This window comes from Micrasema longulum, unplaced genomic scaffold, assembly GCF_059751315.1.
Source record: "Micrasema longulum isolate JH-2025_06_02 unplaced genomic scaffold, ASM5975131v1 h1tg000127l, whole genome shotgun sequence".
Taxonomy (NCBI): Eukaryota; Metazoa; Arthropoda; class Insecta; order Trichoptera; family Brachycentridae; genus Micrasema; species Micrasema longulum.
This window is the reverse complement of record NW_028277333.1, coordinates 1,069,093-1,080,483: the sequence shown is the minus strand read 5'-3', so window position 1 is coordinate 1,080,483 and position 11,391 is coordinate 1,069,093. Positions and strand designations below refer to the sequence as shown.

General features: G+C 30.5%; 1 protein-coding gene across 1 annotated transcript; it reads right to left on the bottom strand.

Annotated features, from left to right (window-relative positions):
- Positions 1-679: 679 nt before the first annotated feature.
- On the bottom strand, positions 680-2,953 carry LOC148284356 (neurogenic differentiation factor 4-like). The gene is made up of 2 exons (XM_088240844.1): positions 2,809-2,953; positions 680-1,015 (listed from the first exon to the last, which is right to left on the bottom strand). Exons 1-2 carry the CDS (start codon positions 2,883-2,885, stop codon positions 706-708), a joined length of 387 nt encoding a protein of 128 aa, XP_088096970.1. The 5' UTR covers positions 2,886-2,953; the 3' UTR covers positions 680-705.
- Positions 2,954-11,391: the final 8,438 nt, after the last annotated feature.

Sequence of the window (11,391 nt, the reverse complement as noted above, 5' to 3'; positions counted from 1 at the left end):
ATCATTCCCTTTCTGCACCTAATGGTGCATAATTTCGTGCTCAAGTCGGAACGGGTTAATATCAGCCTTTTGAGATGAAATTTTGTTTTTCAGTAAGTCTCATCATCATCATTCCCTTTCCGCACCTAATGGTGCATAGGGCACTGTATTGGTAACCAAAAGCAGCGTATCGTGATCATTTTTGTTATATGTAGGTGAGACGATCAGTTTTACGCTTGAGGTACCAGCCCAAGGACTATAAAATATTCTAGTGTGAAACCACTATTTTAAATAAATATTCCATATCAATCATGTCGTGAATCGAACCCGAAACCTCTTGCATGGTTGGCAAACGCGCTGATCATTACACCACTAAGCCGACAAGGCCTAGTAAGTCTAACCCAATGGAAAATATTTAGGGGGTGAGCCCAAAAACTTTTTTTTGGCAAATAAGGGAAATCCTAATTATACATATTAAAAAGTACAATATATATATGTGTTGGTATAGTAAATACAAATTATTAAAAAAAAAAACCATAAATATAACACAGTACCATCTGAGAATCTAGCAGGAAAGTACGATAGGGGGATTTTGTAAGCAAAGTCATGCACCAGTGATTTTTATTTCAAAAAGTCAGTCTTAACGTAAAATACGTTTTTTCACGTATATTTTTGTTTATTTTAAAGTCTTTTGTCATAATATATCATTTCTTACAGGTTTGGAGACTATTTTACGTGACTCTCTTTACATTTGGTGTTCGGGGATATGTGGTGCGAGTATTTTGTGTTTTTGGTCTGTCTTTCTGTCCATTTGGGCTTACAGCCATATCCTACTGCCAGTAAGTTGGCGGTGGCTTGACTCAGTCCGTAAGAGAGCATCTCGACATATCTATCCACCGGCACTGGAGAGTTTTGGGAGAGGACAACGGTAAGTGCCGCTATATAGTTTCGAGCAAGACGAAGTGTTTCTATCTTGGATAGTTTCTGGGTCAACTGGTGGTTCTGGCTTATTTGGGTATAATACAAAGGAATGCACCTGGAAAAACAATTAAATCGGGTTTTGTAATATTTTGCGTACTAGTATGTTTATACATTTTAATTTAACCATCGAGGAGTTTTTATTTTAGTACCTATATACCAAATCATTAAAAATTTTATAAATCGGTATGCATATGCGGAGGTTTCCTTGCCGATACAATATGCAGTAGTATAATGATTATGAGAAAAGAAAAAACAAAAAAATTAACATAAATATCACGAATTCAACGAAATTTTTTCTAGTATTCTAAATTTAGAAATCTTATTTATTTATGAAACACTTTATATGCATATACAATTTAGCTACATATAAGGACGGGCACATTGCCTTAAGGCAATTTCTTCCTACCTACCCAAACCGTTCAGTTTAAGAAGATTACAAGTACATGGACATATTGAATCTTACGATTTTACACAAAAATTAAAACAAAGATTAACAAAATAAAAATATTAAAAAAAATAACACTACACTATGAAGAGAGGATCGGGAACGAGAAGGGAAGAAGAAAGATAAAGGAACAATTGAAATATTATTGTTATCAAAAACATTTTTCACTTTGTGGAATGACATTTTACACTAATTTGTTTATAAATTTGTATAAACCACTTTAATTTTTTTTTATTGCACAATTTCATTGTGGAGAAAATATGTTGATTACGTGATCTGTATATGGATTGGATTAGATCGTCGATTAGATTCATTTTTAAATTTATTAAATTCCTTCCATCAGAAAATACAATTTACTTTAGAAATTGAATCAAATTTACAACTTAACTTTTTAGATTTAACTTTAATTAATACAAAAAATTAAATTGAATTTAAAATATTTAGAAAACCGACATATACAGATACGGTCATCCATAAATCTTCTAATCATCCTTTATCACATAAACACTCTACTTTCCATTCTCTGATACATCGGCTTACTTCAATACCCCTAAATAAAAATAATTTTCACTCAGAATTAAATACTATAAATAGTATTGCTTTCAATAATGGCTATGAACTAAATTTAATTGACAATATTTTGAATAAAAAACTTAAATTAAACTATAGGAAAAATACTTTTACAGTTCCCAAAATATTAACAAATTGTAAAGATAAAGATGTTAAATTAAATTATTCAGGAATTAATAAATTATTTTTTTTAAATTGCCCAAATTTCCATATTGGAAAAACTTCACGTAAATTTAAAGTTAGAATCAAAGAACATATAAGATGTCTGAGTAATAATAATTTTTCAGAATTCGCAAATCATCTTATATCCGAAAACCATGAATTTAATCAAGGAACGTGTGTAGAAATTTTGCATGTCAATAAAAATGGTTTTCGTTTAGATAATTTAGAACGATTAGAAATTAGTAAAACCATTAATCAAAAACTTCAAATAATAAATAATCAATTAACTTTAACTTCGAGTCCTCTTTTAAAACTAGTCCCGTTATGATTTATTTTATCTTCTTTCTCTCTCTTTCTTTCAATTTTCTTTATCTTTCATAAGTATATAAGTAGCAACGCGTGTAATTATAAGTTAGTTAAATTCCTGACAATGAGGTAGTAACCTCGAAACCCGTCGAAGTGTAATAAAAAATAATTAAAGTGGTTTATACAAATTTATAAACAAATAAATGTAACAATTTAAATATTTAAATAGTGTCATTTCAATCTTGACTTAAATGTAAATAAAAAACTTATAATCTAGGGCGTCATTAACATTAGTGGGTAGATTATTTCACAATCTTAGCTTATTAGTATGATTGATTATATACTGTAAGGGCAAGAAGACCTACCTTCTCAGGCGATCAAGTGCTGCATTTAGCCCGTGCATTCTGTTCCTTTCTCTGGCATTTGCCTTATTTCTTCGCATCTTGATTTTAGTTGATCTGGATTTGTAGAAATACCGCTCATTGCTCCTTTTCTGAATGCTTTTGTCGTCCATAGCAAAATAGTCAACCGGCTCCTATTATCAACACTCAAGTGACGCTAATTTCATGCCGATAACCACCAGAAAGGGATTTAAAGGGGAAACTGGGAACTATAATGCATAATATTTTTTCCTGGAGGAATTTGTATTTTTACGATTTTTACGAGTTATTGATCTGGTGGATATTTTTGTATTTAACAATATTTTGAGTTTGTCCAAATTTTTGTAGACAAGGACTGGATTCGAGACTCCCTGGGGAGCTGTTTGTATTAACATATTACAACAGAGATGAAAAAGATAGACAGATGAAATAATTAAAGTTCAAATATAGGCAGAATGGTGAATGTTACACCGTGTGTAAAGTGGCCACATAAACCAGCCATTGACAGGTCATAACCCTGTAGATGCCAAGACTTATACATTACCTTCTCTTAAATGTTCTTCATCTCTGTTGTAATATGTTGATTTTCGTATTTAATTATTTATTTGGAAAATGTCAATTTTTCTAACCTACCAATATAATAAAAAGTGTTATGAATAATTTTTTGGTTTAATACTTATGAGTTTAAAAAACCCGTATAAAATAGAACTAGCAATACATTAAAATATATCAATTCAATACCAGTCTTCAAAAAGATATAGGAAATAAATTGAAGGGCGGAGTATTTATGGGAGAGACAGAATTTACCGGTTGTAAAAAATAAGATTCTCGGGAATGCAGTATGGTAGACCGGGGAGCAAATTGGAGTGGAGGCGGTTCGCAGTCCGTAATAATACAGCAAGACCACAATCTAACTCTACTACAATTGAACTTAGTTATGCAGAAAGAAGCCAGTCCACAATTTTGAAAATATAATATATTGGTTTTATCGAATTCAGGAAGGCCAATTTTATGTCCCGCTTAAAACAGCCAAGCCGCTTTCATGCAAAAATCTGTAATAATTACCTTCTGCAAATTTAATGATGTCAAAATGTCATACAGATAAATGTCACCTTATATATTAAAATATTGTATGAGGTTTAATTTAATATTAGATCTGGCTGTCATTAATAACATTAAATCTGGTTATTTATACAATAAAATTTTTGTTCTATTATAAAAAAAAGAATGCATGCATTATTTATCATTTACCAAAGTATCAAACATTTCAATTTTGGGTAAATTCGACACATTTGATTTAATTCACTCTTTTCACAAGAGTGCTATTATCTCAATTTCACTTTTCCATGGCTGGCTGTTTTCTTCATAACTACGTTTAATTATTCATATTTCCTTAGATCTTACATTTCAGTGAAATCAAAATCGACTGTATTATAATTATTTTAATTTCCATTCCTTGATTCGGTAGTGAGACATTTATTTACTCTGGAAATCCAATAAAGGCTAAATTTTATATCGATATACATCATCGACATCATTTAGATTCTAATTAAATTACCCAAAAATTAAAACTTTTTCAACTTTTTGAGGGCTTTTCTCACAAGTGCAAGAAACTTATTTTCGCTCTAGTAATAAAATACAATTTATCGTTGTATGCAATGTTTGTAGCTAATAATGCATTTATTACAAAAAAGTACACAAACGTTTACGCGTTTTTCGATAAATTGTTACAAAGGGGCAGGATTAATTTACTTTATATTAACTAGACCAGGGACAGTGAAATATTTTTGTGATAAATCCTTTGTTTTAAATTCGTTATTTGCATGGAATTTAACTCAGTTTCTTAAACAATATAGGCAAATCACTTTGTTCACTAGTTGTAAGTTACTACACCACAGATTAATAGTAAAATAAAATCAGTAAGCCTTTCAAGTTAGTTATCATGTTGCAACACAGAGCCTTCCTTTTGTGTTTAGAGTTTGAAGAAAAAAATTAAATAAAATTGACATATATAAGGTTTTTACTAATTTGAGATCAAAATTCAAAAGCATAGATAAACAAAGTACTTTTTTAATGTATGTATGTTACAAATTTACCATACATACATTAGTTGAAGATCATAAATATGATCATACGAGTATATGACATATATGAAAAGCAATTAGTTTTAGGGAAGTTAATTTTACAAAGTCTCGAGCAGTCCACTGTACCCGTATCGTGTATTGATTTCCGTAGTGTTTGAACAAAACCTTTAATTTCGTTAAGCACAGTTATCTCGTGTTGACACGAGCTTTTGAGTAAAAGATAATTCCGCCGTATTTTTTAATTTATCCAATACTAAGGTCGACTAAGCCGCGATAATAGCACAACGCATCAATATTGTCCTTAATTGCGAACTAATTCGTTAATTGAATAACAAAAGAACTCACGAATTTCAACAATAAATAATAAACAATATTTTGAGTTTGTCCAAATCTTTGTAGACAAGGACTGGATTCAACTCCCTGGTGAGCTGTTAATATTATTATGCATCAATAAAGTATTCAGTTCTTTAACTTCAAAAACATCAACAGATGGAAGCATTAAAGGAATATAAATTTTCAAATACGGGCAGAATGGTGAATATCATACAGTGTGTAAAGTGGTTACTAAACCCTGCCAAAGACAGGTCGTAAGCCCTGTAGATGTCTAGAATAATATATTACCTTCTCTAAAATGTTCTTCATCTCTGTTGTAATATGTTAATATTAACAGCTCCCAGAGAGTTGAATCCAGTCGTTGTCTACAAAAATTTGGAAATTTGAAAAAATTTCAGGCGTGCCTAGTATAGTATGAAGGTGATATAATTCAATCAGATAAATCTCACCCGCATTAATAAAGGTTTCAGCTCTTTAACTTCAAAAACATATTACCTTATCTAAAATGTGCTTCATCTTTGTTGTAATATGTTAATAAATAATAATGTTAGCAGTAATTTACATTAACTCTCCCTTATTATTACTTATTTATTATTTATGGACTTATTTCGTCCATTTAACATCTGTAAATACATTTTTTTATATTATAAAAATTAAAATAAAACACAAAAGAAAATTAAGGCCAGGACAAAAAATACACAAAAGTTAGTACGGTAATTAATAAAATGAGTTAATCACCCTTCCTGGTGTTGTAAAGATTGCATCTATAAACTTTGGTATTTCTATAAATATAATAAACTATGGGTTAAGATATACGGTGTTCCTCCGTTTTAAATTTACGTATCAGTTATAATATATATGTTTAAAGTAAATAGCACTCATAAGAAACAGAAAAAAAATATTATAAATCGGAGACAAATTCAAAGACCAATGGAATAGAACTTTTACTAATGTGTGGCATATCGCGTAGTATGAAGTAAAAGAGTACCGAATATGTAATTGTCTTACACATTCTTTGCAACCCAAAATAAAACAAAATAAGTATTAGCACATTTAATTAAATTGCAAGAAAATAATCCTAGCAGCTTCACTAGATAGAAAAATGCCTGTTCTAAAGCTGCATAATATATTCACAGGGGTCGACACTCAAAGTGTTACCAATTAAAAAATGTGGAATTTTGACAATTTAGATTTTTTTCATTTAAAAACTTCAGTATATGGTATAAACATTTCAATTTTTTTTTTTAAATATGCTATTGCTCAATGTAGCCACCTTTAGCGCGGATAAAAGCTTCGAGTCTGTCCAAGAAGGCTTCACACCCTGCACGAATGTGGGCTGATGGTACATATTTTGTCCCATTCTCGGCGAAGAGCAATCTTTAAGGCGTCGACCGTCCTATATTTTTTAGCTGATACTTTGGCCTCTAGAATGGACCATATGGAAAAGTCCATTGGGTTTAAGTCCGGGGAATATTGAGGCCACTGTTGTGATGAAATGAAGCTAGGAACTTTTCTTGTAAAAACGTTGGGTTTCACGGGCTTATGGGATGGTGCCTAGTCTTGTTGAAACGTGCAATGGTTTCTACCAATTTATTTACATGTCCAAGGTAACAACGCATAATTTAAAATCTTTTCACGGTAGATTTGCTAATTTACCTTAACGCCGTGTTAAATAAAAACGAGTGGTGAGCGTCCTGTGGCAGTTACAGCGGCCAAAACCATCACTGATGCAGGCGCTTGCTTTCGCAGAGCAATTCGCTGATCTCATTGTCTTTAAATTTGCACTGTAACCATACACGATCGTTTTGTTTGTTTCCATATTGCTGAACCGTAAAATTTTTTTCATCAGAAAAGACAAATTTTCTAGCTCGCCACCATCGTGCAAGTGTTTTAACACATTTGCTCTTACTAGGCGAACTGCATTTGGTGCAGGCGTTAAATCTTGCACTTCTTTGTATTTTGAAGGGCTTCAATTGTAGTACATTTTTAAATATTCTTATATGTTACGTTATTTACAAATCTCGATGAGCTTCAACGAACTATTGTCTATTTATTACTCTTTTCGAATACATTGCATTTTCATGAAACATTATTTCATTTTATTTATATTTACTATAAATACGGCATAAGCCAATTACGACAGTATGAAGAAATATGTGTATAAGAAACTAAACAAAAATAACACAAACTACGCAGGGGAGAAAATTTATATCCTTAATTTTATTTCCACATATCTAATTTAAAGATTTTTTCGTCGTCATGAATTCATAAAATTAGCACGTCCTAAATCGTCAAAATACGTTCGATACAAATACAGTATAAACTGTGGCGTACAAATGCAATCGTATTGTGAACGTGTAAAAAAATCAGATGATAGAAAAACTGGTCAACTTTTAGATTTCGTACTTAAAACTAACTCTCTTACATTGGGATTTGTAAAAGTGACATGTTTTAGCGTCAGAGTAATAGTGACGTGTTAGCATTCTCTAGAGAAGCCCCCATAGCTTTATTGCATACGAGCTGAACCTGGCAATGCTTTGCTATTTCTAGATTTGAGTATGTATTTATTTATTTATTAAAAGAAAACAACAACCACTACAAAAAAAAAAAATATTAACAAATAAACCAAAATTATAGGCCAATTATCGTTTTCCATACATTACTAAATACAATGTCAAAAAAATAAGAAAAAAAGCTTACATTGAAATAGCCACTCCGCATCATTCCGCACGTAAAAAATAAATAAAATATTACAGTTATAATGAAATAATTAAATGAAAAAGTTTTTTGTTTACTAGGGACTTAAAAATCTTTACGCCGGCGGATCCATACGGAGTAATACTGAGCTATCAGTCCTTCCTTCTTTCTTTTACAAAAAAGAGGAAATAATTACAATTTTAAAGTGTACAAAAAAAATATATAAGGTAGGTACAGTTAGATTAAATTATTATTATTGATTTGAATTACGGTTCTAGCATTTTCATTAAATTTGTTTAAAGTGAGGAAATATATATACTCGTATCTATTTCAGCAAAAAACGTATTATAATTATTTAAAATTCTGGGCAAAGATGCATTCTTATTATTATTCGTGCTTGAAACACCAACATGAAATAATTGTTGCAGCCAAGTTGTACGTTGAGAAATACGAATTTTAATTTTCTCAAGCAGTTGAGGGCAATCTAAGTTGTTATTGCATATTTTGTAAAGGAAAACGGTATCATTGATGATTCATCTAAGTTGTAAGGTATCGATTTTGTGATGTACTGCAGTATATATAGTAGTGTATAGATTTTTTTGTACTGCAATTTAGATGTACGTCTTGCATTTTTCAACAATAGTTATCATTTTTGTATACTATGCGCCCGAAGACAGCGGATTTTGGATTTGGGCATTTTTACGAGATTATTGATGGTTCTAGTTACCATAATAAACTATTTAAAAAAAAAAAACATGGGGACTCGCCAGTGATAAAAACCAACAGTGAGTACAAAAAATCACTGTTCCAGTCCATAATCCAGGAAGAAAATACGGGAATATGTTTTTATGAAGAATGGTCAGAACCGCGTTTCCTCTAAAGATTAAAGATTATTAAGCAATCAAAAATATTAAACGATCATTTTTTCTGCAAAATAACACATCAATTTCCTTTTAGCACATTGAAAATATTATTGGATCTCTTAGTAACAATAACAGAACAAACTGTCAGTAGGGTCGAAGTGAGTCAAATCTTGCTGGAGGGTGTGATTCCATAAATGTTACGAACGCCCATCACACTCATAACGGTGTGTCCACAGCAGATAACGAGAGGATGAAAGGCGAGTTTCTGAAAGGAGAAAATACGGGAATACGTGTTAATGAAGAAAAGCCAGACCGCGTTTTACCTTAAACCTCCTAAAATTATGACACTTAACTCATGCCCAACGTGAATTTAGTCATTCTTTAACCGCAAGATGTGTTTTGACGTGAGCTTGACATTGAATTCGAATTCAAAGTAGATGAAAATAAAAATGCCTGTTTGTGTCGTGAAAGCGTGCAAAAACTATTCACATGAAAGGAAAAGTACTTAATTGATAATTGGGTACCTAGGTACTTATTTATGATTGAATTCCAAAACTAAAAATTAGGAATATTACCAAAAATAGGCTTACTTGCTATAAGCTGGTTCAGCAAACGTTATTTAGTAAATAAGGACACACGTCATTTATTATTGCCTGTTTAAAGCTATTTCTGTATTCTTGACAAGGGTTGGTTTTTTGTTTTATCTGCTCACGTGGTTGGCTAAAAGGCCTTGTTGTGCTCAAATCAAAATCGTGCTAAAATCACTACTGAAAAGAAAAACGTCTGATTTTGTACTTTTTACTATTAGCTGGTTGAACAAACGCGTGCAAAAACTGTCCGGATAAAAGTAAAAAGACTTTCATTGATAAGTAGAGACCTAGATACTTGTATGATTGAATTTTAAAACTAAAAACTATTAATATTCAAATAATGAATTTAATTAGGTACCTTAGGTACTTGTTTATGTTTGAATTTCAAATCAAAAGATGATTAATTTTCAAATAAAGAATTCTTTTTGCAAATGTCAAACTCTTCACTACCTACCAACAGTGGTGCATTCTGTGGAAGAATCCGATTTTAAAAAATGTATGAAATATCCGTTTAAATTATCCAAGTATTACTAAAAATTAATTAAAAATAAGTTAATATGTTGAAATTCAGAAATTGTTAGGAAATTGATCAATTTAGTATCCATTAAAAATAATTGTTGATTGTTAACGTTAAAAAACAAACTTTTTTAATGTACAAAAAAAAAACATCCTCTGAATTTTTCAATATATGCATTTTGGAAGAATGCAACCCTGGAAAATCGATGAAAACACATATATGATTTTAACTTTTTTCTACTCAATATATTGAAGATGTTATTATTTGAAAATCTTGAGAAAGTAAATTAAAATTGCAAAAAACCGCACGTAAATATGTCAAGCTATTTGCGAGTTTTTGCGAGACAAATCACGGAGATCCATTTTTATATACGAGTATATAGAAATATGGATGTGAAATAGAAATACAAGCTCACATCAATTTTTGTCTTCATTCAAATTCAAATATAGAATCAGATAAATTTAATTGTCTTATTTAAGATGTTGTAAATAATCATAAATATTTATATTCAAATTTATTTCAACAGAGGGCGTAATTTGCAGTTTAGTTTGTGGTCAATAATTATAGAATGGTTACACTCCGTATAAATGACTCTATAATGTAATTACTCTCAGGTTTTGGCCGATTTCATCAATTTCGTTAAAAGGCCCAAAAAATAACATTCAGACACTAGTTCGTATTTGGCTGAAAAGCTTAAAATATTTTTCCGCAGATGTCTCTCATATAGTCGCTTCGTACCGTAAAACCTTGCGACAGGGTTTCCTTTTCGATTAATAGATGGTGTCATAATGTAATACGTAATGGAGCCTAATCGTGTTATATTATAAATAAACTGTTATGATAACAAAATTTACCAGTAGGTAGCTTTCTAAGGTGAAAAAAATCTGAAAATTTATTATAATAGTAAAAAATACACCAAAAACATTAATAATTATAATGCCTTTAAAATGCCACGTCACTTTCCGCCCAGGCTCAAAAGTGGCCAACAATATATTAAATATTTATTTATTAATACACACCACCTATATTCCGACAGTCGTTCACTTTCGATGATGTAGAAAGCACTGCACTGGATTGTTAAGTGTATTAGATATACAAAAAGGTTTTTTATGTAGTGAAATTACAAACATCGTAAAAGATTTGATTTATTTTTAATTAAAAAATATGATTTTAATAGCATTATTCATACGGAAATTTACGGGAATCGAAACCAAACTTATTTAATGACAGTGCAAAATGTCATGTTCGTAATAAATTTGTTTACCTACATAATAATATTCACATTACGACAGAGATAAAGAACATTATTTTTTTTAAATTCTGAAAATTCTTGTAGCTATAAAATTAATAATTTTTATTATTCGTACTCTGTAAAGACCGCTCTTAACTTTTTTGTTTAACTTATCTACACTTGAATAAAACCTACTGTAAACTTTTTTTCCCCCTAAATCTGATATATTTTTTAAACACATATAATCATGTAC